The sequence below is a fragment of the Doryrhamphus excisus genome, chromosome 19 (assembly GCF_030265055.1).
Source record: "Doryrhamphus excisus isolate RoL2022-K1 chromosome 19, RoL_Dexc_1.0, whole genome shotgun sequence".
NCBI lineage: Eukaryota > Metazoa > Chordata > Actinopteri > Syngnathiformes > Syngnathidae > Doryrhamphus > Doryrhamphus excisus.
Window position 1 is genome coordinate 7627752 of NC_080484.1, and position 27394 is coordinate 7655145.

Below are 27394 nucleotides of genomic sequence, written 5' to 3' on the forward strand. Positions count from 1 at the left end.
CCAGTTTGTGGCATTTGTCCTTATTTTTAGGGCTCATTTGTTGGATTCGCTGCTGCTGTTGTGAGTGGATAATTCAATGACTCCCAATGTGAAATCAATGCTGCTCAGGTTCTATCTAGTAAGAGAGTGTTAAGCTTGTTAAGGAGTCTTTGTTGCCTCCAGGAGAGGTCTTAATGTCCAATTCCAATTTAGTGCCATTATCTTATCGATAGTGTAACTTTACATGGATATCACTGTGGTGATATTCATTGATATAGCATCATTGATCATAGATAGACACAAAACCTAAATAACTATTGGTGCCTTATTTTGGTGCTAAATTAACGCAGACCTTCTGCAAAATGTGCCTGACGGTGATGCTGTGCAGGTAGCATCTTGTAAGTAAAGCAACATCCCCACGGAGACACACAATCTGTCAGTGCTCAGTGGCAACACAGTAAACCAGCACACTGAACATCAGCAGTACAACACAAGCAAGTTGCCAGAATGGTATCAATTATCAATTGATGCTTGAACTGTGCAATGTATGCATTTGAATTATTGTAAAATCTGTCACATTCCCTGCCTTCTGTGTTGCTGCTGTTTCAGCATATTGGACTTATGGAAGTGGCGGTGCTCAAGGCAGGATTAGAAACCGCACATGAAGTGCTTTGCGCACTCTATAAACCTTGCAATCCTACCTCCATTCCATAGATAGACTTTCTTTATTGTCATTGCACAATAACACAGCAGTGAAATTCATATTCGTATACTATTCTTTCACTGTTACGCTGGACATTTGATGCTGAAAACACTGATCTCTGTGGTGAAATTGTTAATAAAGTGTCTGTGTTACCGGGAGCCAAAGCAGCCGCAGCCTTACAGGGCGCCGCCATCTTGTCATCATGTCCCCAGTGTCATGGCTCCAGTGATGACATGTTAGACCCCTTTTTTCCACCCGAGTTCAACAGGTCCAAGCAGTCCAAACAAAACCAGTAGTAATTCTACACTTGATTAAACTTAAGTTTGTCAGATCAAAACAAAACGTGATATTGGCGTCACTACTTCCTGAATCTACATTCTACGCATCATGCCAACTGTAGTTGTTTTTTAGTATAAGCAAAGCTAATCTAATGCAATTTGAAATGTATTTTACACGTTTTTACATAGCTACAGATTAATAGTAGTATCTTGTTAGCCCGTAAAAATCCATAATAAGCGCATCATTGTGTAAGCCGCAAGGTTCAAAGTGTGCGAAACGTAGCAGCTTAGTCTGGAATTTATGGTACGATTCTGTTCTCGGAAAATTTCAGCTTTTTTTTTTTTTGACTAAATGTTTGTTTTCTAAGCACCACCATCATTTCAGAAGTACAGATTTGGTTAAGATGTAAACGACACTACCAGTATATGAACACTCCCAAAATGCGGGTCAACAACTACAGTATCTTACACCTGTCCCCTTTTATTAACTCTTTTATTATATCTTCTCAAGGCTCAATACCAGCAAAATGAGTGTACAGCCTGCATATCAGTATACCGTATCAACTATTTACTATTCACTGGAAATGGCTCAACCATTGTATGAATATCTGGCAACACAACATTGTATCATGTTGTGCAGTAGCTTCATGGTCTGGGACTGTATGACTGCTGCCCCCAAGGGGAGCAGCGGTTACTTGAAGGAAACATGAATTCCTAAGGACTGTGGTATTCTGAAGCACACACTACTATGCGAGTAGTACAGTGACTACTGTAAAATAGATCCTAGTTTAATGAGTGTAGTATTGTCCCTTGAGAAGATGTCCTGTAACAACCATGGTTGCAGATATTCCATATCAGGTGTTCCTTCTGTGAACCCAAGTAGCAAAAGGTCAAACCAGTTCTTTGTCACAGCGCCAGCAGACACAAGCATGTCTGACACAATTCCAGAGGTTTCAACTTGAAGTGTACGAGTTGTACCCATTTTTTAATTGTTTGTTAACTTCTCACGGCTTGTTCCAGGCCGAGAGCCGTGTCGACATCAAAGATAGATAGATGTTCAGTTTCGATAGCTGAAGTCAAAGGTCAAATAGGTACATGAGTTCTTTTTCAGCACCGTATCCTTCAACCCATTTTCACTATTGCATTTTTAAGACAAAGCAAAAATATCATTGACCACATAAATAAAATTAATATTATTATTATTTCCCCCACCCAAGATGTTTTTAGGGAATTCTCTGTTTTCCTGCTTTATGTCCAGTAAAGGCTGTGCTGAGACATTCATTCCTATATGTTTTCAACTTGTCGAAGCGTTAAAAGAGTAGCCCATTCCTCACAACAATCAGTGATCACGGGGTCAATGTGATCTGTGGAAGTCTAGTCTAGTTGAGTTCAAATGTCATTGAATAACAGATTTTAACATTCAACCATTCAAATGACAAATCAATGTGGTCTTTCAAAGTCCAAAGATGGCTCGGCCTGTTTCACTTTTGTTAAGAAATAAGCTGACAATAAGCAGGCTTGATGCCAAAAAGTAGCACGCAAACATTTTGAGTGACGACGAGACTGCTGTTGTTACCCAGGAATGATTAACTCTGCTGAGTTGACTGTATCAGATGTTGTAAAAGCAAACGAATATGTCCTTTACTTTCCTGGGATGTGATGTGTGTGTGTGTATTGACTTAACAGGTGTCTGTCTAAAGTACAATATTAATCATATTTCATGTTCTCTGCCATAACATTTGTAAAATATGCTAACTAAAAGAGAAGTATTCCATAGCAAATAACTTAATTCTAGCTTGAGTAGATTGGACTTGTAACATGGGATATTTACAACAACTATTAACCTTGCAATCCTACCTATACTCGGTGTTCCCAGTGATTAGCTTCCCAGTCATTAGCGCTGACGAAAGAGACGTAAGATGTTCAAAAGCCAAGCAGCTGTCGTAATTCTACACTCGATCAAACGTACTAAAGATTTGTAAGATCAAAACACTTTAGCTACTACTGCCTTTTGTTTCGGCGGACATTTTGTGCTATTCAGCGTGTATTAATAGACGTCAAATTCACCAGAGGATAATAAAAATAGAATCGTCACAAAACAACACAATGTGTCCAAACATTTTCCACAGAGGACCGCATTCAGACAAAAATAAAAGACGCCACTTTTTAAAAGATGCTAAAACTAATCCAACGTAGGTCAGTATATGCTAAGCTATCTGAACATAACATCGCCTTCTTAACTCTGTGTTATACGGGACATAAAATTTGTGAAATGTTTAATCATTTATCTCATCAATAATTAATCATAGTGGGAATTTCTGCGAAATAGAATTCCTTATGGCCGGCACGGCGGTGGAGTGGTTAGCGCGCAGAACTCACAGCTAGGAGACCAGGGTTCAATTCCAGCCTCGGCCATCTCTGTGTGGAGTTTGCATGTTCTCCCTGTGCATGCGTGGGTTTTCTACGGGTACTCCGGTTTCCTCCCACATTCCAAAAACATGCTAGGTTAATTAGCCACTCCAAATTGTCCATAGGTATGAATGTGAGTGTGAATGGTTGTTTGTCTATATGTGCCCTGTGATTGGCTGGCCACCAGTCCAGGGTGTATCCCGCCTCTCACCCAAAGACAGCTCCAGCACCCCCTGTGACCCTCGTGAGGAAAACATTTTCTAATTAGAGCATAGAAAACGTGTTTACGACCTTCTAAATACAGGTTATTATTAACATTATTAGAGCCCTTTGGACATGAAATAACACCCCTATAGTCACTTTTACAACCGTATTACCCAATAAAGTAGACATAATCAGAACAATTAAGCCATGTAAGAGATAAATAAGACTCACAGTTGTGAGTGTTGCAATAAATGTACTCCGACGTGTGGAGGACAGGAAGTGATGTCAGCAGTTGAGAGATGAGCAGTATGTTGTGAGAGAATTCAAACCTACAGCAACATTACTGACACCTAGTGACCAGTGTAGAATACCTCCTAGCATTAACGGTTTTTGGCTTGAAAATGCTTAAAATAGGCAAAAAAAACCCATTAATTAATAAACATTAAATCTTTAATAGAGCCGTTTGTTTGTCTTGCAGGCGATGTGCCAGCCCCACGACTCTTCATGCTCATGGCTGGCCTGAAACCTGAACATCTTTATGGACCCCAGCGCCTCATCTTTTCCTCTGTAGGATGCATCCCTAAACTGGAATGTAACAGCGAGTGTAGTCAAAGCAAAACACGCCCATGCACTGTTTAGGGATCGGGAGTAATTAATAAATAACTGTGAATATTAGCACATATGTCCTGGAAAAGCGACATCGTATTGTAGACAGCGTTCCGATCATCCTACATGGATGATGTAGGAATTCCAGCCCTAGTGACACATCCTCGTAGCTGCGATGGCCAATACCTCCCCTCCAGACAAGGATCAGCCCCTCCTGCAGCACCAGGAGGTGGACTACAGTCGCATGGGCTGTCGTGTCCTGTCCCCCATCCTCAGCGTGCCCTCCCCCGGTCTGTCCCTCGAAAACAGCCAGCCCATCTGTATCCCCTCCCCTTACACCGACCTCAGCCATGACTTTACCACCATCCCTTTCTACAGTCCGACTATCTTCTACGCCGGACCGGGTCTTTCAGACTGCTCCTCTGTTCATCAGTCCCTCAGGCCCTCCTTATTCTGGCCGGGCCATGGCCACGTGGGCCCGCCCGGATCGCTGCACCCCTCCCAGGTACGCCCTCAGCACAGCCAGTCTGTCCAGAGTCCATGGGTGGAGCTGTCACCAGGGGAAAGAGACTTGACTACCAGGTAGGACGTCACATGACCTTATTTGATGCTATTATTTGACTGGATGTTAGAGCAACAACGCTGTCGGTTTATTTACCGATCACAATCACTATGTAGTCATCAGACCTCTGTTGATTTGGAAGAGTTCATGGTGTGTAAGATCACTGGGGTCAAAGTTCAAACCAGCACAGCACGTTCCTTGCCATGTTTCAGTTAGCCATCACTTTCCACCCGTGCTCTAAAAACAGTTTCACCACATCAGAGCAACAACACTATATGCATTCAAAACTGCTTGAGGCAGCTGGGTTCAAAGGTCAAATATCAGATCCAATATGCCTAAGGTTGATTTAGAAAATATAGTGTCCAAAGTGTCCTCGTATTCTGCTCCATTATCCATCATAACTACCTTTGCTGACACGCTTCTTTGATAGCAAGAGGAGAAGTTCCCAGGATAGCGAAGAAGGTGTCGGGTCTTCGGGTGGAAAAGCTGACCTTCACTTCTGTGCCGTCTGCCATGACTATGCTTCTGGCTACCATTATGGTGTGTGGTCTTGTGAAGGGTGTAAAGCCTTCTTCAAAAGGAGCATACAAGGTGAGACATAGGAATGCATCTAATGGAGTTTACACATTTACTGCAGTAAGCAGCATACCCTGCACTGTCAGGGCTATTTCTCTGTCTTTATTTTATTTTATTTTATTTTATTTTATTTTATTTTATTTTATTTTATTTTAATTTAATTTAATTTAATTTAATTTAATTTAATTTAATTTAATTTAATTTAATTTAATTTAATTTAATTTAATTTAATTTCAATGTTTTTTCCCGTTTTGAGCAGTAAGCAGCATACCCTGCACTGTTGGGGCTATTTCTCTGTCTTTGATGTTGCTTTTTGCATTTTCATTGCTATTTTGCTACAGATTTTGACACAGTGAGTCAAAATCAATTATTTTATTTTATTTTATTTATATTTCAATGTTTTTTTTTTCAGTTTTGAGCAATAAGCAGCATACCCTGCACTGTCGGGGCTATTTCTCTGTCTTTGATGTTGCTTTCTGCATTTTCATTGCTATTTCGCCACAGATTTTGACACAGTGAGTCAAAATCAATGATTTTATTTTATTTTATTTTTATTTCAATGTTTTTTTCCGTTTTGAGGATTAAGCAGCATACCCTGCACTGTCAGGGCTATTTCTGTCTTTGATGTTGCTTCCTGCATTTTCATTGCTATTTCGCTACAGATTTTGACACAGTGAGTCAAAATCAAGTAAAATCAATTATTTTATTTTATTTTATTTTAATTTCAATGGGTTTTTTTTCCGTTTTGAGCAATAAGCAGCATACCCTGCACCGTCGGGGCTATTTCTGACCTTTTGCTGTAGATTTTGGCAAATCTGGCCTTTAACATTCTCTTTTTGTCATCTTCTGATGTTTCATCACTATCTGTCTACAGATTGTGAGATATTTTCAATTATTTGTATTTCATTTTCTAATTTTAAGCGGTTGGCAGTACACCATGCACTATCAAGACCATCATAGAAAAGTTATTATAGTATTATTGTAAATGTTTATGACTTGTATGCTTTTTCAGAGCAGAGCGATATTGCTGCAACTACCTTAACCTGGTGTTTTTACTTCTTTGTATTTATATTTTCTTTGAATCAGGTCACAACGACTACATCTGCCCAGCAACTAATCAGTGCACCATCGACAAGAACCGCCGTAAGAGCTGTCAAGCGTGTCGCCTCCGTAAATGCTATGAAGCTGGCATGACCAAATGTGGTGAGACGACGCTTTTATTCTGAAATCTTTGTTTCATTGCTAGCTTCACCTTCATCTGCGATCTTCCACCCAGGCATGCGGAAGGAGCGTGGAAGCTACAGGAACCAACAGAAGAGGCGAGTGAGCGCTTTGTCTTCTCACAGCAGGACTCATGCAGGAACGGAGCTAGCCGAACCAGCGGTGGGTGGTGCCATCACAGAACTCAACCCGTCTCCGCTGACCCCAGAGCAGCTGATAGGGCGAATCATGGAAGCAGAGCCACCTGAGATATACCTGATGAAGGATATGAGGAGGCCCCTGACTGAAGCCAATGTCATGATGTCTTTGACCAACCTTGCCGATAAGGAACTGGTTCACATGATCACCTGGGCTAAGAAGATCCCAGGTGGGCGAATTTGAACTTGGAATATTCAGCGTCTGCTTGGTGGAAAAACTCTAAAATATGTTTCCTAACGTCCACAGGGTTTGTGGAGCTTGGACTGCTAGACCAGGTACACTTGTTGGAGTGCTGCTGGCTGGAGGTGCTGATGATAGGACTGATGTGGAGGTCGGTCAACCACCCAGGGAAGCTTATCTTTTCCCCGGACCTCAGCCTGAGCAGGTATCTCAGCAGAAACCTCACATGCTTGGCATAAAGTCTAGAATATGAAATACAAAAATACATGGACAATTAGTGTGCAACTAAGATTATATGTTGCTTGCTGCTTTTACGTATTACTTGAATAGTATAAACCAGGGGTCTCAAACACGCGGCCCGCGGGCCAAATGTGGCACGCAGGACACGGATGCTGTATGGTATCATGTACCCAGAAAAAATTATTACATTTGATTAATGTTCATGTTAAAGGTTAAATAACTGTTAATAGTTATCCTCCCTATCTGTGTGGAAGTGGGAAGTTTTTGGCTATTTAAGTTTAAAGGAAATAACTTGAAGGCTACCGTTTAGGTCGCTAGCTCTCTAGTTTGCGAGTTAGCATGTGTCTCAAGACCCTGCAGTTGCGCAATATGTTGTAAATAAAAAGAGTATAAATGTGACTATAGTCGTGTTTTGTCATGTCTACAGGGCTCTAATAATGCTTTGTTCATTTTAATCTGAAAAAAATAATTAGTCTACCCACCAACTATATGTGGTTTCTTAAGTTTTTGTTATTTGCCGTTTTATTATTATATTTATTTATTACTGATTGATTGATTTTCTTTATTCTTGATTTGTTTATTTATTTTCATCTTATTTTGTGCAGAAAAATAAAACTCAAGATATTTGAGAACAGTGGAATGTTTTATCAGAGCTTTTCTTGTAGAAAATCGGAACCAAAGCACTGAAAAAGGTTGTATATTTTTCTGTTGTTAATAAATACGTTTGTTTTTTTTTGGAAAACCTGATGCGGCCCAGTCTCACCCAGACCCTAGCTCCAGTGGCCCCCAAGTAAATTGAGTTTGAGACCCCTGGTATAAACGATCTGAAATCCTGAAATGTAATCTAAATAATCAGGAATGTGCGATTAAAAGTGTTAACAAAGATAAGCAGTTTGTAACCAGTTCACAAAGAACACCTACAAAGTGATTTTATGATATAGCTATTGTCCATGTATGGATACTACTAGTATTACATCCTCGTGTTGGGGATCACTACTTCTCCTATTTTGTTATTCTGTCATTTCTTTTAATGTATGTCAATTTTTAATATTGTGTATCTCAAGAAACAATACAAACAGTTGATGTTTGCTAAATACAAGGATGAAGAGTCTTGAACCAGTCATGATGTGCTATATATATCACTATATTGACACTTACTATGGTACCCATTATGTCATTGTATGGTCATATCACCTCATATTTCGGTATGAGGTGCATTATTTAAAAAAAAAAAACAAAAAAAAACCTTAAACTGTATTATGGAAAGCAGGAAGTGAACAAATGTAACAGTTACTGATTGTAAAAGTACCAGATGGAGGGGTAGGATTTAATAAGTTTTGCTTCTTCCTACTCCTTTTGGACATGTGGAACTGGGAACTGATTATGTGATGCATTCAATTGTAATCTGATGCATGTACAAATGAAATAAAACCATTAGCATTAGCAAGAAGGAATGACGAAGGTTGTGTTTGTGCGGCAGAGAAGAGGGCAGCTGCGTGCAAGGCTTTGTGGAAATCTTTGACATGCTCGTCGCCGCCACGTCCAGAGTGAGGGAGCTCAAGCTACAGCGAGAGGAGTACGTCTGCCTCAAGGCCATGATCCTCCTTAACTCCAGTGAGTCAACACACACACACATACACACACACCTGCTGCAACACGGGGTAGTGTATCCAGCCGTTCAATGGGACAAATGTGCATGTGTGTGTGTTGGTGTGAACAGGGTCAGCGTATCGGCATTGCTGCACAGCCGTTGTCCTTTGAGCTTTCCACCTCCAACAAATTTTTTTTTTGCACCGTCTCCTCCAGTGCGGCTTTCATCATGGCTCATCATTTGTGTAATAGCCGTGAGTCACAACATAAAATGACTCCACGTAACCACAGCTCTGCAAACCAATGCCAAAACATATTTTTGGGGGCTTTAATGAATATATCTGGTCCAGTTTTAATGGGTGTTTCTTTTGCTTCTTTGACAAAGCTCAGGTAAAATCAGCCTGGCAGACGGATATTAGTAGGTCTTCTTGGAGGAGATAATAAGAAACCTTTTTACAGAATACCCAGAAGACCATTAGAGCGTCCATTTGCAGCACCTTCCATCCAGGCTCATGGTGGCTGTTCGTAGGCAGGATGACGTTCGTTTATTCCTGTTTTGACTTTTTCCATGGAGGGCCAAATACAGAAAAGGCATTTTGATATTCCTCTTTTTTTATTTCATTTAAAACCAATGCATTTAAGTACAAATATGATATTTAGCAAGCTTTTTGGAATAGGAAAGAAAGCAATAAAGCTGCATGGTGGATGAGTGGTTAGTGCACAGGGCTCACAGCTAGGCGACCTGAGTTCAATTCCACCCTCGGCCATCTCTGTGTGGAGTTTGCATGTTCTCCCCGTGCATGCGTGGGTTTTCTCCGGGTACTCCTTTTTCCTCCCACATTCCAAAAACATGCTAGGTTAATTAGCCACTCCAAATTGTCCATAGGTATGAATGTGAGTGTGAATGGTTGTTTGTCTATATGTGCCCTGTGATTGGCTGGCGACCAGTCCAGGGTGTACCCCGCCTCTCGCCCCAAGACAGCTGGGATAGGCTCCAGCCCCCCACTGTGACCCTTGTGAGGATAAGTGGTAGAAAATGAATGAATGAACAACCAAAATGAAAAAAATGAATGAATGAAAAAGCTACTAACAATAAAAAATACTAATGACTCTAAATTAATAAAATAAATAAAAAAGTATGAATAATAAATAACAAATAATAAATACATAATAAAATATATTGTTTTATTAATTATAAAATATATTATTTATAAAAATAAATAATACATAAACTCTAAATTCCTAGCATTACTGCTATAATAAACACAAGACAGCCAGTACTTCACAGACATTTCTAGAAGTTCTGAATGAAAGAGTTTTGGCAAAGGTTGCTTGGAAAGTAATAATACATCAAATGTCATCTTTGCTGCCAATTTCATTTTATTAGATCTTGGTTTTCAGCATCTGATTTTACAGGCCCAGAGAAGTCATTAAACCACTCATTTTATTTTGTAGCCCGTAATGAAAACACACTTTGGTGTGTTTCGCTGCTGCTAGTTTGCAGTGTCCAAAGCAAAAAAAGTATTTATGGACTTCATGTTAGCTTTGACATATTTGGAGCTCTCAGTGAGCAACCTTCTTGGCCAGCCGGAGCCAAGAAGATTGGTTTTCATATGTGACGGTCGACTGGAGGATGTTGTGATGGACTTTGCTGCTGAAAGCACAAAAGTGTTCCCTCGGGGGTGGGTGGACAGCAAAAACACATGTTGGACGACTTCAAGCGTACGTGAAGATGAGCACCTGTATCCTCGTCTTGTTTCAACGCTTTCAGAGCTCTCTCAGGCATTGTGTAAATCTTAACTGCTTCTAGCTTCTTCTTCACTTCAGAGCACACCGTTCATTTTTGATTATATCTGCCAGCCATGATGGAGCTCCTAGAATTTTAACATTTTAACCTATCACCTCCAAACTGGAAGATGATTTTTCAGTTTTCATGTGAATGAACGCATATTTCAGACCAGGGTTCAATTCCACCCTCGGCCATCTCTGTGTGGAGTTTGCATGTTCTCCCCGTGCATGCGTGGTTTTTTTCCGGGTACTCCGGTTTCCTCCCACATTCCAAAAACATGCTAGGTTAATTGGCGACTCCAAATTGTCCATAGGTATGAATGTGAGTGTGAATGGTTGTTTGTCTATATGTGCCCTGTGAGGCGGAGTCCAGGGCAGAGAAGGGCTGCCCGAAGACAGCTGGGATAAGCTCCAGCACCCACCATGACGCTCGTGAGGAGAAGCGGTAGAAAATGAATGAATGAAGACATATTTCATTCCCTTTTCTGTGCATTGTAATTCGAGAAAACAAGTTAATATAAGCTAGCTAGCAATGGACATCATGGGAAATACCTAGCCATGAAAAAAAAGCAGAAAAAACAGCAGCAGTGTTCCATTTACATAACTGAGTTGTATATTAACCAAGCCACAGCAATATTATTATTGTAGCAGCTAACATGAAAATTTATTTTTATCTGGTGGACTAACACAAGGCGTCGCTAATTGCTAGTCTCAGCGTCATTCCTAGACGGAAGAGTGGATACCTATTAGCTCTCCATTTTGCTACAAAGACTCGACAAGATGCTTGTTTGTCGTCGTTTTGCTCGTTTTTGACCCGAGGACCGGAGCACACGTCTTGTGCAATATTACATGTTATCATCAGTGCACGTGTATTAGCACAGCATGGAGCCGTACTTCACAATCTGATTGGTTTATAGCTGTCCTGTTCTTGCCATGTAGATTTTCTCCAAACAGGAAGCTTCCTTTTAGGAATGGTCGTCATCAAGGAGAAGAAAACATCGGTTCAGAAAGATCTTTTGTTTTTTCTTCCCCTCCCCAGACATGTGCCTCGCCTCCTCAGAGGGCGGCGATGAGCTGCAGAGTCGCTCCAAGCTGCTGCGTCTTCTCGACGGCGTCACCGACGCTCTGGTGTGGGCCATCGCCAAAACTGGCCTCACGTTCCGCCAGCAGTACACCCGCCTGGCACACCTGCTCATGCTGCTCTCGCACATCCGCCATGTCAGGTGAGGACGACTCTACCAAGTGGAACACGAGTCCATCTGTTCTTGCGTCAAACTGTCGCCATCCCGCAACTGTACTAAGAATGTTTTAAGTAACATTTTTCTGTGTACAAGTTAACCACATCGTCAATAATGGCTGTCGTTGGTTTAGCCGTGCCTCCGCCTGTCCTAGGAAGGAAGGAAGGAAGGAAGACTGTAGGAAGGAAGGAAGACTGTAGGAAGGAAGGAAGGAAGGAAAGAAGACCAAAGGAAGGAAGGAAGGAAGGAAGACTGTAGGAAGGAAGGAAGACTGTAGGAAGGAAGGAAAGAAGACCATAGGAAGGAAGGAAGGAAGGAAGACCATAGGAAGGAAGGAAGATCGTAGGAAGGAAGGAAGGAAAACCGTAGGAAGGAAGGAAGGAAAACCGTAGGAAGGAAGGAAGGAAAACCGTAGGAAGGAAGGAAGGAAAACCGTAGGAAGGAAGGAAGGAAGGAAGGAAAACCGTAGGAAGGAAGGAAGGAAGGAAAACCGTAGGAAGGAAGGAAGGAAAACTGTAGGAAGGAAGGAAGGAAAACCGTAGGAAGGAAGGAAGGAAGGAAGACCGTAGGAAGGAAGGAAGGAACGAACGAACGAACGAAAACCGTAGGAAGGAAGGAAGGAAGGAAGGAAGGAAGACCGTAGGAAGGAAGGAAGGAAAGCCGTAGGAAGGAAGGAAGGAAGGAAGGAAGGAAGGAAGACCGTAGGAAGGAAGGAAGGAAGGAACGAACGAACGAAAACCGTAGGAAGGAAGGAAGGAAGGAAGGAAGGAAGGAAGGAAGGAAGACCATAGGAAGGAAGGAAGGAAGGAAAGACCGTAGGAAGGAAGGAAGGAAAACCATAGGAAGGAAGGAAGGTAGGAAGGAAGGCAGAAAGGAAGGAAGGAAAACCGTAGGAAGGAAGGAAGGTAGGAAGGAAGGAAAACTGTAGGAAGGAAGGAAGGTAGGAAGGAAGGCAGGAAGGAAGGAAGGAAAACCGTAGGAAGGAAGGAAGGTAGGAAGCAAGGCAGGAAGGAAGGAAAACCGTAGGAAGGAAGGAAAACTGTAGGAAGTAAGGAAAACCGTAGGAAGGAAGGAAGGAAAACTGTAGGAAGTAAGGAAGGAAGGAAGGAAAACCGTAGGAAGGAAGGAAGGAAGGAAAACCGTAGGAAGGAAGGAAGGAAAACTGTAGGAAGGAAGGAAGGAAAACCGTAGGAAGGAAGGAAGGAAGGAAGGAAGACCGTAGGAAGGAAGGAAGGAAGGAACGAACGAACGAAAACCGTAGGAAGGAAGGAAGGAAGGAAGGAAGGAAGGAAGGAAGGAAGGAAGGAAGGAAGGAAGGAAGACCGTAGGAAGGAAGGAAGGAAAGCCGTAGGAAGGAAGGAAGGAAGGAAGGAAGGAAGGAAGACCGTAGGAAGGAAGGAAGGAACGAACGAACGAACGAACGAAAACCGTAGGAAGGAAGGAAGGAAGGAAGGAAGGAAGGAAGACCATAGGAAGGAAGGAAGGAAGGAAAGACCGTAGGAAGGAAGGAAGGAAAACCATAGGAAGGAAGGAAGGTAGGAAGGAAGGCAGAAAGGAAGGAAGGAAAACCGTAGGAAGGAAGGAAAACTGTAGGAAGGAAGGAAGGTAGGAAGGAAGGCAGGAAGGAAGGAAGGAAAACCGTAGGAAGGAAGGAAGGTAGGAAGCAAGGCAGGAAGGAAGGAAAACCGTAGGAAGGAAGGAAAACTGTAGGAAGTAAGGAAAACCGTAGGAAGGAAGGAAGGAAAACTGTAGGAAGTAAGGAAAACCGTATGCGTACAAGTACTACCTTGGATACTAACTGTTTTCATGCATGATGATGGTTAGAACTCCAAGTTGGGTTGGACTTTTGAGGCCTACTTGTCCACTTTTAGATTGTTTGGCGTCTAATATTAATAATAATAATAATAATAATGTATGTGTCCAATGTGCAGCAACAAGGGCATGGACCATCTCCACTGCATGAAGATGAAGAACATGGTGCCTTTGTATGACCTGCTGCTGGAGATGCTGGACGCTCACATCATGCACAGCTCCCGCCTTCCCAACAGGAGCCAGCAGCAGCCGGAGCAGGAGCAGGAGCAGGAGCAGGAGCAGGAGCCCTCAGACCAAAAGGAGGTTCCCGCCAAGCTGGAGGGCTCCTGTAGCACCTCCTCTAAGGAAGGTGGTGCTCAGTAGCCAGCAGAGCACTTCTCGGCTTTAAACGCATCCATGCAATGACTTTGTATGACCTTGCCCTAAAGTAGATGAAAAAAAAAGACAGTGATGACATGTTTTATGTAAAAGCTCAAGCTTTTCTTTGCACACACGGTTTTAAATCATCCACGGACGAACTCCTGCAGTATTTAATGACTTCAAGTCCAACTAGTTCCACTGGTTCTCACTCTTAGAAGATGATCAACAATATTGACAATAACAACATCATATTCACGTCAATTTTTTTTACAGTGAACGAAAACACCGAAATAAACATCAAAGTTTGCCTGGAGGCGGTGCCTTAAACCTTGCTATTCACAGCAATGAAAACAAACAATTGCACTCAACACATGCCTTAACCTTCTAATTTATAGACATAAGAGGAAAAGGTGCATATTGGAAATGATCCAATTATAGCAGGGGTGTCCAAAGTGTTCTTGGCCTTTGGCACATTTTTCAAAATACAAGAAAACTACAAAAAATAGAAATTTTTTGTCATAATATTAAGACCGGCGGTCGAGTGGTTAGCGCGCAGACCTCACTGCTAGGAGACCAGGGTTCAATTCCACCCTCGGCCATCTCTGTGTGGAGTTTGCATGTTCTCCCCATGCATGCGTGGGTACTCCGGTTTCCTCCCACATTCCAAAAACATGCTAGTTTAATTGGAGACTCCAAACTGTCCATAGGTATGAATGTGAGTGTGAATGGTTGTTTGTCTATATATGCCCTGTGATTGGCTGGCCTCTTGCACGAAGACAGCTGGGATAGGCTCCAGCACCCCCGCGACCCTCGTGAGGAAAAAGCGGTAGAAAATGAATGAATGAATGAATGAATAATATTAAGACAGTAGAAAGACTAAAAATGTCAGAATATTATAAAATAAGATATTATAAACAACAAAACAAATAAATGTGCAATGAAAAAAAATTTGATTGGGTAAAAGTTCAAGTATTATGAGCATGAAGACATCCTATTCAGAGGAAACAATTTGAAAATAAAGTAGAAGTGTACATATGGACATGGGTTGACTTTTAACATGTAGCAGTGGCCCTTGGTGGAAAAAACATTTGGACACCCCTCAATAGGGTTCATTGGAAGTAGGCGATAACGGCAGAGAGGCTGCTGAAAAACTCATATGAGCACATGGTCATTTATTATTACTGTTACTAACAGAGCAGCAACAGAACCAATGTTGGAACAGCAAACCGCTTAGTCAGCATTAATAGCGCTGATGAAGCCATTGTAAACAACAAACAGTAAAGTACAGCATGTGTTCAACACCAGCTTTTAAAGCACATGCAGACATAGATAAAACTGCTGGATGCTGAGCATGTATGAGGCTTCATCAAGATCAACCTTTACAGCCAGTACTGAAAGTGCCTTAACCTGCATTTTAATCCTAATGGCCAGCAGAGGGCGATGTTGTTGGCTCTGGTAGACACAAGTTACCGCACTGACCCGAATATAAGACAACGCCTCCTTTCAAAATATTTTTTTTGTAAATTTTTTTGTCAAAATTTTTTGTCAAACTTGCCCCTAGCAAGGGGGTGTCCAAACTTTTTCCAGCGAGGGCCACAAAGTGAAAAACTAAAGTATGCAATGGCCACTTTGATATTTTGTAAAGCAACACGTGTGCTGTAAGATATGCTACGAGGTTGCGTATCATTTAAGAAAAAATCTGCATCTCATCTTTCCTTTTTTGCTGTTTTTTCCCCCCAATAATCCAAAAATGTTAGCATACATTTTCCAAACTTTTTTGTAATATTATCACTTACTTCCCATAATATTATAACATTTTCCACAAACTAATTTATTAAAGATAACTTCTGGTAATATTATGACTTTAAAAACAATATTTTTTTTCTTTAATAGTTCAACTTTATGCTAATCAAATGTTAGTTTTCCTCATATTATTATGTTATTCTCATAAAATTATTTTCCCATTTTTTCGTCCTAATATTTTGACTTTATTCTAAAATTTTTTCATGTTAAATTGTATTTTTGGAATTTACCGCAGACAAAAATGGCCCCTGGGCGTCACTTTGGACACCCCTGTCTCGTTGTACTGTTTCACCCGATTGTGGCTTTTTTTGTTGTTGTTTTTTTGTCAAGTTTGTAACCACTGCTGCTCTTTAAGACAACATTGCACTTGTTTGAATATCTCATTTGGAAGAAAAAAAGAAAATTCCTATTTTTCTATCTCCTTGCGGCTAGTGCTATATTGTGCGTATTTGTTAAAATATAACTTTCACTGAATGTTCTGTGGGGAGAAAAAAAAAATCAAGGTTGACCATTTGTACCACCTTTGTGCTGTTTTAACACGACTGCTTCATATCTGGCGTTCACTTAGTAACATTGGAAGACTGCTGGGTGGAGCGCTAACCATCTAGCATAAAGACTTTCTTGGCACTAGTACCTGGGAAGCGGTTCTCGTCACTGTGATTTGCTTATTTGTCATCAAATAAGCGTAATTGTTACACAGACACTAGTGATGCTTTTACATGGCAATGTCAACATGGATGTGTTTTTAAATGGAAATGAATACCCAAATAAATACATGATTGTGGCATTGGAGAAAATGGTTTTAATGATATCAATTAAATATGATTCTATTATTCTTATCTGTTGTCTGATGTTACTGTACCGTCATAAAACAGATCTGACCATATTTGAGAAGTTCGATTATCTATAAATGGGATATTTTTTTATAGTGTTTACAACCTTCTAAATGCATAAATCATTAGAGTCCTCTAGACAGGAAATAACATCCCTATAGTCCTATTAGCTGGGGATGCAAGGGTTTTATGCTGCCAATTCCGATACCACTCATCCAGGACTGAAATCACCTGAGGTGACGTATAAAGTGGAAAAGTCAGGACAATTCCAAGGTCCTTTGACAGGAAGGGGGAATAGGCACTACTAAAAATTAGTGATTAGTTGAGAGGGGGGTTGGCAATTTGTTTATTTTTTATTTTATTTTTTTTTTTTACGGCACCCAGAATTTCTGTAGGTGACTTGACGTTTTTGTCGCTAAACATTCCAATCCCTGCTTGACGACATATTTTTGAGACTAGCGTCAATTCTAGCGACTTTTTCTGGCAGTTCTCAATAGCCCAAATTGTGATAGGAGAACTTTGAGTGGCACTAGCTGGGATAAAATATTTTCTTTTGATGAAATAGAAAATTTTAGAATAACAATAAAATTTATTTGTAGCCTTAATGGTCATTAAGGCGTTTTTACCCACTTTGTTGTCTTTTCAATGTGGTTATGTTTTTCCCCACAGCAGTTTACATGGTATGCAAATACTATGCAAATTAGATCGTGACGTAATCTATGGCCTTATAACAAAGGAGCCAATCGCTACTTTACTTACTTAAGTGGAAACAGTAGGCTACACCCCTGCTACTGGCTATATGATACAATATTAAAACAGGATCCATAACAACACCTTCATTTAGACAAAATATTGTACTTACTTTTTGAAGACAACCCGTGGAGCTCATTTAAGGAGACTCTGGTGAACTTCTACCTCTGAGGAAGGCTGCTCTTGTCAGATGGATTCAGTTACTTTTCGGGTTTGCCTTCACATACATCCGGGTGAGTGTTAGCCACATAGCTTAGCCGTCGTTTGACGTGAGCCTCCAAAACTAAACCATACTCCGTCAATTGTTCGAGTGCTAAAACAAAAACACGATATATCACATTTCTGCCAGAAAAAAGAAAAATATATCCCAGTGCTAAGTCATGGTTAGGAGCTAAAAAGTCGACATTTTGAGATACAATGTGCATGTGTTGCCATCTGCACCGGAAAGGTCATTAACACGGCGCCCGGCACATGCGCAGTTTGTACTTGATAGTTAGCACATGAGAAGATCATTTTTACTGTTTATGGCAAAATTATGACTTACTATCAGATCTACTATCTATTTTTTTTTATTTCAGTAGCGAAACGGGCTTCCATACATTGCTGACACTTTTAAAATTAAAACACTTTTAAAATTGAAAGTAAATTGCTAAATAACTGCAATGGGACCAAAGAAAGTTGTATCACCAATTTGATAAAGAAAGGGGAAATGTTATTGAATTTGGATGTATATACACATCAATAGGTTCCATGCATTTGTCATATTGAATTATTTTGCACTGTTTTGTGCATGTAAAACTATATTTTTTCTTTATAAAATATATATTTTGTTACTATAGTTGGAGATATGGGTGGGATTAATTGGTAAAAATTGTCTGTTTTTTGGAATAAATTAATAACAAAAACAGGAGGTTCCACTGTAGTTTAAAAGGCATAACTTGAAAGCCAACAAGTTGGGTCTCAAATGCTGGCCCAGCAGGCCCATAAAAATGACTAAAAGGTGTCTGGAGTGGTTATAAATTATTATATTATTCAATTCTGTACATGATATGAAACAGTGCTACATCTACAGTGTGTTTGACAGTGCATGTTCCATTTATGATGGAAATATAATAATGTACACATACAAAAATCATCAGCATAGAAAAAAAAGAAACATTTACAAAATAGAAACTTGATATGACTACGTGTAAACTATAGGAAGCAAAACCCTAACGTCAAATATTTCACATGAAATGATGATTGGGTCAGATTTAGTCTGAGTCTAAGATGCAATCTAACCTTTACAGGTGAACGTAATGTGGCCTTCTCTAAACGTTTGAATACACACGTCCAACTGTTCGATGTTTTGGTATTTTTAGCACAACTCTAAGCTCAGTGGCCGCATCCCTCCTGAGAAGAAAAGAACTGAACCAAGTCCAGGTCCATTCACACCTGTTCAGACACCTGAATTTCAATTTGGACATAGAATGCGTTCAGAAATTCATCCTGAAATTTCACCCCAACTTTCTTGTCTTCCTGCGCAGGTATAATGACCAAGTGTCCCAATACTTTTGTGTATGAGCACAACAGGACTTGCTAAGTCATCAAATTAAATGTGTATTCATGTAACAAATACACACATAAATATCCTAATTCTACACTTTGGGTATTTTTGTTGAGGAAACCAGGACTTTAGAAAAAAGTCCAGCATCTTCTCTTCCTCCCTCAGGTCGGCGGCGGTCCGTTTGTGTAGCGCAACATGGGGTGAAAGGACCGGGCAAAGTTGTTGGCTTCAGAGCAGCTCGAGTCTCGCTCCGACTGAGGCACCAAACAGGGGAGGAGAAGCAGAAGCAGCAGGAGGAGGTGAAAGGGGATGGCGGCTCTCAGCACCCGGTAGAAGAAGGACCGAGGTGGGGACGGGTCTCTTCTGTGGATCAGGTCAGGAATATGAACATTGTGCATCATGATCCAAACCGTTCCACAAATAAATCCATTAATAATTTCTCAGTCTTTGTTAGCTGAAATCGTGTGCTCTCACACTGTGATAGAGAAGATGGTGGTGTACCTTTTAGTGGATTTTTCTTTGTGAGCAACCTCTTGAGAAGAATCTGGAGGAATGTTTTGACCTTCATTCGTGTCCCAATCCTGCATTCACAAAGACAGAGCATTATCACACTTTTTTTCCATTCATTTTCTACCGCTTATCCTCACGAGGGTCACTGGGGTATGCTGGAGCCTACCCCAGCTGGCGAGAGGCGGGGTACACCCTGGACTGGTGGCCAACCAATCACAGGGCACATATAGACAAACAACCATTCACACTCACATTCATACCTTCATCCATCCATCTATTTTCTATGCTGCTTATCCTCTCTAGGGTCGGCAGGTATGCTGGAGCCTATCCTAGCTGTCTTTGGGCGAGAAGCGAGGTACATCCTGGACTTTTTTACAATGCAGGAGGAAACCAGAGTACCCGGAGAAAACCCATGCACGCATGGGGAGAACATGCAACCCCCACACACACTGTAAACCCGAATAAGTTAACAGAACTAAAAAAAAAAGTGAGGCAATCAGTTGCCACATTTGCATATATCAGAGCTTTAATATTTGGAGTTGATATTAGATATACTTTTTTAATTTTGGGATGAAAAGAGAAATTGCTTTCTTTTCGCATTCTCTGCCATGCATTCTCCATTCTTTCATTTTCGTTCTCATTTCCAACTCTTTCCATAGGAAGATGGTGTGCATGTGTAACCTAATTTTATTCTTAATTTATTCTTGTTTTGATTTATTCATGTTTAATAGATACTTTTTTTATAAGTAACTAGGAATTCTTTTAAGTAGGTTACACAAATCTGCACAAAGTTCATATTAATCAAAAATGACAAGTTAAATAAACTGAAAAGACAGATAATGCAATTGGCAATCAACATTTATAAGTAGAACTTTTAAGAAAATTTTAAGTTAACTATACTTATACCGATTAATTATTTTGAGCATTCAGATTTACAGTGTCTTAAGTTGTATGTAAACTATGTTTTTAAGTTAATCTTAATACAGCCATAGTTTAATTTAATCAAAACATATTAGTTAAAAGTACTCAAAATGGAACAACATGTTAAATGAACTTGACATAATTAAGTTATTAGAACTTTTTAAGAACTTTGGGTATGCATAACTTCATTTATTTAAGTACTTTGAACATTCAGGTTTACAGTGCAGAGATGCTCAAGTAGAGAACCGATCTCCTGCCTGTGTCTACAACATGCTAACCACTTGGCCAACATGCTAACCACTCTTTCACCGTGCGGCCAATTTGACCAACCGTACCTGTTAATTTGTCATACTCAAATATCATGACATTGCTACTATCAGGAGAACCAGAGTACAGAGGGGAGGGAGCAACCTGCTGTGGCCCAGCAAAGTGCACCATATTCGGACACATATGCTCCAAGCAGCCGGTGTGCCGTTATGGAGGTCAGGAGAACAGGGGTATAGAGTAGGAGGAGCCATCTGACGTGGCCAGCCAAGGTGCACTGTATTCGGGCACATGCTCCAAGCAGCCAGTGTGATGCTATGGAGGTCTCTGGCAAACCATTTGCATTTTTTGGTGCTTCAGGTGGCTGACAAGGTTTTTTGTGTGTTCGATGTCCTCCACCACCATTGCACAGCATTTGGTATAACATATTTCCTCCTTCCTTTATTTATAAGTGAGCTCAGGGGAAGTTATGTAGCACTTTAGCACAGAGAAGTGGGGCAAAATGCAGTGTGCACTCAACACACCCCAAACGGTGAGTGTTCGGCCATGGGTCCTAACCCTCACCATCTTGAATACTTGGGAAAAGGGAAGGACACTACACTGTCCAACTGTACATAGTCCATAGAGTACATGAATTGTAAGTATTGCATTTGAGACGCAGCTTTGGTGTGGATGAGTTACCAGACGCTGTTGTTCAAGGATGCTCAAGTCTTGGGACACGTCTTCCAGGAGCAACTTCAGTTTGGTGCCCGTCACGTGGAGCTTCTCCTGGGTTTCGTCGCTTCCCTCCGATTCTTCCTCTGGCTGGAGCTGAGACCACAGAGCCTGGAGGGAAGCCTGCTGAGTCTGCCTCTCCAGCAGCTCCTTTTGCAGGACCTTCACACCACCACAATCAGATCCTCACGCTATCATCATGCACCGCTACTACTACTAGTACTACAAAAGACCATATACTTACTTTGAGGGTGTGATGGTGCTGTTTGAGAGCTTGCACAGGTGTTTCTGGATGCCTGATGTCCACCGTGTGGCGTTTCTTGTCAGCGTGGGCCAACCACAGCAGCAAAGAGTGGAGGCTGTCATGGTAGTCCTGCATGACAGATGATGTTCTTGGTCAGTACCTCTAGGACATGTTTTTCTGGCTTCAGGATTGTGTCTTTAAATAACTTTAATACACCTGGCATTGTTGCTTATGGACAATTATGGAAGCACTTATAAGTCAAATTGTAATTTTCTGTATACATTTTTGATTTGTTTTTTTTTTTACTGTCACCTGGCAGCGCATCAGAGTCCGCCTCAGACTGGTGTCCCACTGTTGGAGAACTGTAGAAGCTCGGGTCCAGGCTCGATTCAGACCAGCCAGCCTCTCCTGCTGCTCGGGGACATCCAGAGCCCTCAGGTTGATTGACAACATGACTCCCTTGTAGCGAGTAAACATCTTCTGCAACTCCTGGAAGAGTCACCAGGAGCTCTTAGTTCCACCAAGGAGGTATATCAATAACTGTTGCTTCTGACTTTTCACAATGAAACTAAATTGAAGTAAATGAATACCTCAATATAGTAATTGTACCTTCAGCTCTTTAGCTCTGGCCGTCATGTCAACCAATGTGTTGCTCGGCTGAGACTGCAGGAGGCGCTCTAGTTCCGGATGAATGGTGTCTAACCAGGAAATTACATCATCAAGGTCATATGTGACATGTTGGGGATCCAGTAGACTATCTTGTCGCTGGTTCCTGGACTGAGCCTGGAGAAGCTCCCAGCGTTCGATGACACCTGAGAGAGCAGACTTATGTTAGGATGCCAAAAGGAAACACCTAACACATTTTTCCTTTTCCAGGTATGTCCCACCTGACTGTTGGTCTGAGGCAGCGAAGCTCGTCAGACCAATCTCTGGCTGCTCCTCGTCATCCAGGATCAGAGAAACTCTTTTAAGGTCTTCAGTGTCGTTGCTGCACTGTGACGTCTGACGCTCCTGAAGAGAAAATCACCAACGTTTAGTACAGCCACATTTAGATACAGGTGATATTTTTCCTCATCTTATATTTGGGATCTCGACATTATGCATGCACATCTTTGCTTTTCTTCCAGTCACTCCCACACACCAGTGACCAATAGAGATGCAGCTATGACTCCAGAGACCCAAATGCTGGTAAAGTTATCAAGCAACAGGAGGTATTACGATGAAGCAGCCATTTAGCAAATGTGGAGCAACATTTATTTATTGCAATCGACCTTTCACTCATATTGGAAGCATGGTTGAAGAAAACTTGTTTTGGATTTTTAAGGAGGGGTCGTCTTATATTCTGTATTGTCTTATGTTTGGGTCAATACTCATTTGTTGTTTGTCTTTCACTTTTTCCCATTAAAGGTCGCCATAGTTTAACAACAGAATGTTTTGTCTTTGTTTTTACAAACCTGGCTGGGAATCGAACCTACACCCTCTGCCACAGGATATAGTGCAGTAATTTACAACAATGTAAGAGAAACTGGAGAATTCAGTTTTATTTATATTTTTCAACATTTCTGAACAATGTCTTTAAAACTATTGTAGATTTTTTCCACAATAAATCGCTACTTTTCTCATTGATTTTAATCAATGATGTAGATTATTTGTGACTTCAGTTCCCATGAAGCTTAGAGGGCAGATTCAGGAAGTAGCAGAGTCGGGAGATGGATGCTAATATAATTTTTTGGTGTCTTATGTGGTGATCATGTTTTGCTCTGACAAATCTTAAGTACATTTGATCAAGTGTAGAATTATTACATCTTCTGCTGTAATCTGGTCTACTTGGACCACGATAGCTGTTAATCTCAGATTTAACAAAAAAAAAAAAAACAGTATGTAGGATTTTTATTTTCTTTAAATATGGTGGGTGCGATTTATATTCCAGTGTGCTGGAAAATTCACAGTAGTTCCATTCAAAGTTGAGCCAAAAACATTCTTACATTTTTATGTCAAAATCGCCTGATGTAAAAGTACCCTAAGCATGTGTCAGTGCTCTTTCTGTTGGCTTTCCCTCCTTTAGCTGTGGTGTGACACAATTGGACACTCTGCCCAAAGCTGACTTGTTTGGGTTGGGGCTTTAGGGTGCCAATGATTTTATGCCAAGAAGCTTACTTAGTACACTGCTGTTTAGTATAATGCTGTTTAGTGTATTGCTGTTAGAAGAGCAATTGGCAAAATAAATGTAATATAAAAAGTGCACTTACATAGCCCTGCTTTCGGGGGGTGCTGGTCAGGGTGGGTAATGCCACATCATCGCATGCGTCCGTGTCCCCTTCTGGTGACCGCCATCTTGGACTCTCATAGGCAGCCAATGATACTGAATCATTGATTCGGGATGATACTGAAACACAAAAACCCACAGACAACATTTCACACAAATTTCCTCCAACCAATGGCACACATTTTCGGTAGTCAGGTACATCATTAAGAGAGTAGAGATGTTCTGAAAGAACTTGTTTATGACTCATTTGGTATGAACATGCACACACCAAAGAAGGGTTCATTTTAAACTCACAAGTTTCCTAAAAGGTAGTAGTAATAATAAACATCATACATCAAATAGGCTTCAACTCTTACTACATGTTTTCTTACACTCACCGGACTCTTTATTTTATATGTACACACACACATCTGCACAATGTATGCTAGGAAATCAGACAGAAGGTTTTAATTTAACTCATTCGCTCCCGAAGAAGTCTTTTTTCAACCCGAAGCCCAGTCCCAAAGACTTTTTTTATAGATAATAAAATAAAAAAGATCATGTTTGGTGCTGTTTTAAGCGAGAAGTACATTTTTATAAGAGGTTGGCATGCATCTCTCCCATGGAAATACACGGTGTAGCGTTGAAGAGATTATGCAAATTTGAAAGCATTCACAAGTGCACGCAAACGTATGTATTTGTAAATATATTATTTTCATGTAAAACAACCTTTTTTTGTTTATCCATCCATTTTCTATACCACTTATCCTCACAAGGGTCACAGGACTACGCTGGAGACTATCCCAGCTGTCTTCAGGCGAGAGGCGGGGTACACCCTGGACTGGTGGCCAGCCAATCACAGGGCACATATAGACAAACAACCATTCACACTCACATTCATACCTATGGACAATTTGTTGTTTGAGTCGCCAATTAACCTAGCATGTTTTTGGAATGGGGGAGGAAACCGGAGTACCCGGAGAAAACCCACGCATGCACGGGGAGAACATGCAAGCTACGCACAGAGATGCCGGAGAGTGGTATCAAACTCAGGTCTCCTAGCTGTGAGGCCTGCATGCTAAACACTCTCCACCGTGCAGACCTTTTTTTTGTTAAGAACTGATATTTTGCTGAAACTGACCTATGTTCCACTGCTGATTAGTAAAGAACAGAAAGATACAAAAAACATTTTTTTCTCATGAAAGATGAGTCCTATCTTTCTTTTGGTAGTATAGACCAATAACACAATATTCTGTGTGCCTTGAAAAATCAGTCCAAATCATCAAAAATGGCCAGCACCGAAAGGGACGTCTTTTGAAAAATGTCTGGGATTGAATGAGTTAACAACATAGACTACATCATAGTTTGGTTATGAAGTCATGAAAAATCTCACTATAATGCAGTTGTACCCTCTAACACTGTTAGACTGTAAGACTGTATTAAAAGACACTCGTGAAAACATGAACTGGAAGGTCCATTAACGTGCAGCAGAAAGGTTGAGAAATTAAAATAAAATCCAGTTCTAGTTATGAACACATCAAGTTGACCCAATCATTGTAACGTTGAATATCATCAAATATGTGTCAAAGCAAAGAAATATGAGAGTGAATGTTTAATTTGGCTTTGAACAGTTTCTAGTATGTAGCACGAGGAAGTAAAGCACCATTAGATGCTCCTGAGGCAGAAGACGTGCAAAGATTTTTTTTGGAAGCATAAATGAACCCATGTGAACAGAAAAAAAATTGTAATGATTAAATATAAAATTGAGCTGTATGCATTATTCAGTAGCTATTATAACTCTTATAACTGTAGTTCTACACCACTGCAAACTACAAGCACCATGAGATACCCTCAATGAAGACAATGCCAATCAAAAGTGAGGATCATCTACAGAATGTAAAGACGTGGTGGTGGGGTTCCTCATAAAAAGTGTCAAATACAAATGTACTGTATGTATTTCTACCTGACAAAGCGCTGAAGTAAACTCCATCTTCCTCGTGCCCCTCATGTTCCTCGTCATCCTCATGGGAAGATGACCCTCCGACATCCCCGGTGTGGTCCCACTCTAACGGTAGCGAGTCCACGCTAACTGGTGTCTCCCTCCCGGAATGCTCCAGGGGCGAGGTCAGCAGGTGCGAGGGCGTGTTTGGTTGGCTGCCTTGGCTCCGGCCGAGCCACGGCCGACAAATCAGCTCCAGGCTGGACTCCATGGAAAAGCTGGAGCCATGGAACTCTGGTTCAGTGATGATCTAGGGTGAAGAAAACATCACTAATGTGGTTGCTTGTTTAAAAAGAAAACACAGTTTGAGGTAGGTACAGTATGGGGAAATTGAGCTCACTGGAGGTTGGCTGAGACGTTGATGGAAGCGGACCAGTCGGCTGAAAACCTCCTGGCAGTAAGAGTGAAGCTCCTCCAGCTCGTCTTCTATCAGAGCAGCATCCTGGGGTGAGCTCCTCTGGATCAGACCTTCTCCAAACACGATCAGCCCATCTATGCGCTCGGTGTTGATGGTGATCTCCTTCTGGAAACTCTGCAAGAAGATGGATGGATGGATGAAATTGTATGTTAAGAGCTAACCCGGCTGTGTGTGTGAGCGACAGGAAGAAAAGCTCTGAAGAGCAAAGCTATTGGTTTGTAGGTTTAAATCTCAAGACCCTGAATATAATCCGTCATTGATCATGCCTACTGAACAATGGCAATAAAATGCTGTGTTTTCTTTGCACACAATTTCATCTTGATTGCATACTAAATAAACAAAAAACTCACACTAAGCTGTTGTATCTTGTGATGGACGTCGCTCTCGGAAAAGTGCTCGACGTTGGTTAGCTGCAAGTCCAGTTCCGTTAGCCACACCAGCATGCTCTCCCTGGTGCTTTCAAATTCTTCCCTCTGACCGGTAAAATGCTGGAAGAAGATGTGAAGTGAAGGAATGATGAATATTGTTGAAGACAGACGGTGGGAAAAGTGGAAATACTGTAAATGCAGGATTTATTTTTTCACCAAAACCATAGAAAGGACCCAGTATATTTGGTACGAAGTAGGCAATAATTGGAGCAACCCTGCTTTTTCTCAAATATAAAAACCTAATGTTTTTTTTTAATTGATACGACCATAAAAATGTATATTTTATGGTCAAGCTAGCAAGCTAGCAATGTATACACTGCAAGCTTGACATTGGCATTTTCTAATAATAGTGAATGTTAATTATTGATTATTAGATTAGATTCAGATCCTCTCATAGCGTCTATGGGGCGTTCAAGGACTGCTAAACAAAGTGCAAAATTTCACTGTGTGATGAAAAACCTTATCAGTGAAGCACAAAGTAACATTTTTATTAACAGTGACATACATACATAACACATCAGTGTTTATAAAAGATTAGTGATGATTAATGAGGTGCTTTCTGCATAAAAAAGGAAAAAAACCATCTCTGACTAAAAATCTGCAATTTGAGGGGCTGTGACTACTGAATCGCAAATGTGTTAGAATCCAATGTATATTGCACAACAGAGCAGTAACAGAACCAATGTTGTAAATAGGTGAATCTGTCAAGGCTGGCTGAGATGCTTTGTTTTTACGTGACATAGCAAGTCAACCATAAAAGCCAAACTTTTCACCA

The 27394-nt window shown here is 40.9% G+C and overlaps 2 protein-coding genes across 10 annotated transcripts in view; one reads left to right on the top strand and one right to left on the bottom strand.

Annotated features, from left to right (window-relative positions):
• The window catches only part of esr2a (estrogen receptor 2a), a 37283-nt gene extending 20715 nt beyond the window's left edge, over window positions 1-16568 (top strand). For 4 of the 5 annotated variants that reach the window (XM_058057564.1, XM_058057563.1, XM_058057565.1 and 1 more), the window contains 8 exons: window positions 4052-4761; window positions 5172-5332; window positions 6404-6520; window positions 6594-6905; window positions 6983-7121; window positions 8637-8770; window positions 11574-11757; window positions 13704-16568. In XM_058057564.1, the coding sequence (XP_057913547.1) occupies window positions 4355-4761; window positions 5172-5332; window positions 6404-6520; window positions 6594-6905; window positions 6983-7121; window positions 8637-8770; window positions 11574-11757; window positions 13704-13947 (1698 nt within the window). In that variant the 5' untranslated portion in view covers window positions 4052-4354 and the 3' untranslated portion in view covers window positions 13948-16568. The remainder of the gene's footprint in view (window positions 1-4051; window positions 4762-5171; window positions 5333-6403; window positions 6521-6593; window positions 6906-6982; window positions 7122-8636; window positions 8771-11573; window positions 11758-13703) is intronic. The other variant, XM_058057566.1, reaches the window with a different exon arrangement.
• A 1578-nt stretch (window positions 16569-18146) lies between these two features.
• Window positions 18147-27394, bottom strand: part of LOC131107473 (nesprin-2) — an 81673-nt gene continuing 72425 nt past the window's right edge. For all 5 annotated transcript variants that reach the window (XM_058057558.1, XM_058057557.1, XM_058057555.1 and 2 more), the window contains 11 exons: window positions 26542-26679; window positions 26114-26305; window positions 25738-26023; window positions 23779-23915; window positions 22417-22540; window positions 22139-22341; window positions 21842-22018; window positions 21530-21658; window positions 21253-21447; window positions 19378-19457; window positions 18147-19239 (listed from right to left, as the gene is read on the bottom strand). In XM_058057558.1, coding sequence (XP_057913541.1) covers window positions 19038-19239; window positions 19378-19457; window positions 21253-21447; window positions 21530-21658; window positions 21842-22018; window positions 22139-22341; window positions 22417-22540; window positions 23779-23915; window positions 25738-26023; window positions 26114-26305; window positions 26542-26679 — 1863 coding nt within the window. In that variant the 3' untranslated portion in view covers window positions 18147-19037. The remainder of the gene's footprint in view (window positions 19240-19377; window positions 19458-21252; window positions 21448-21529; window positions 21659-21841; window positions 22019-22138; window positions 22342-22416; window positions 22541-23778; window positions 23916-25737; window positions 26024-26113; window positions 26306-26541; window positions 26680-27394) is intronic.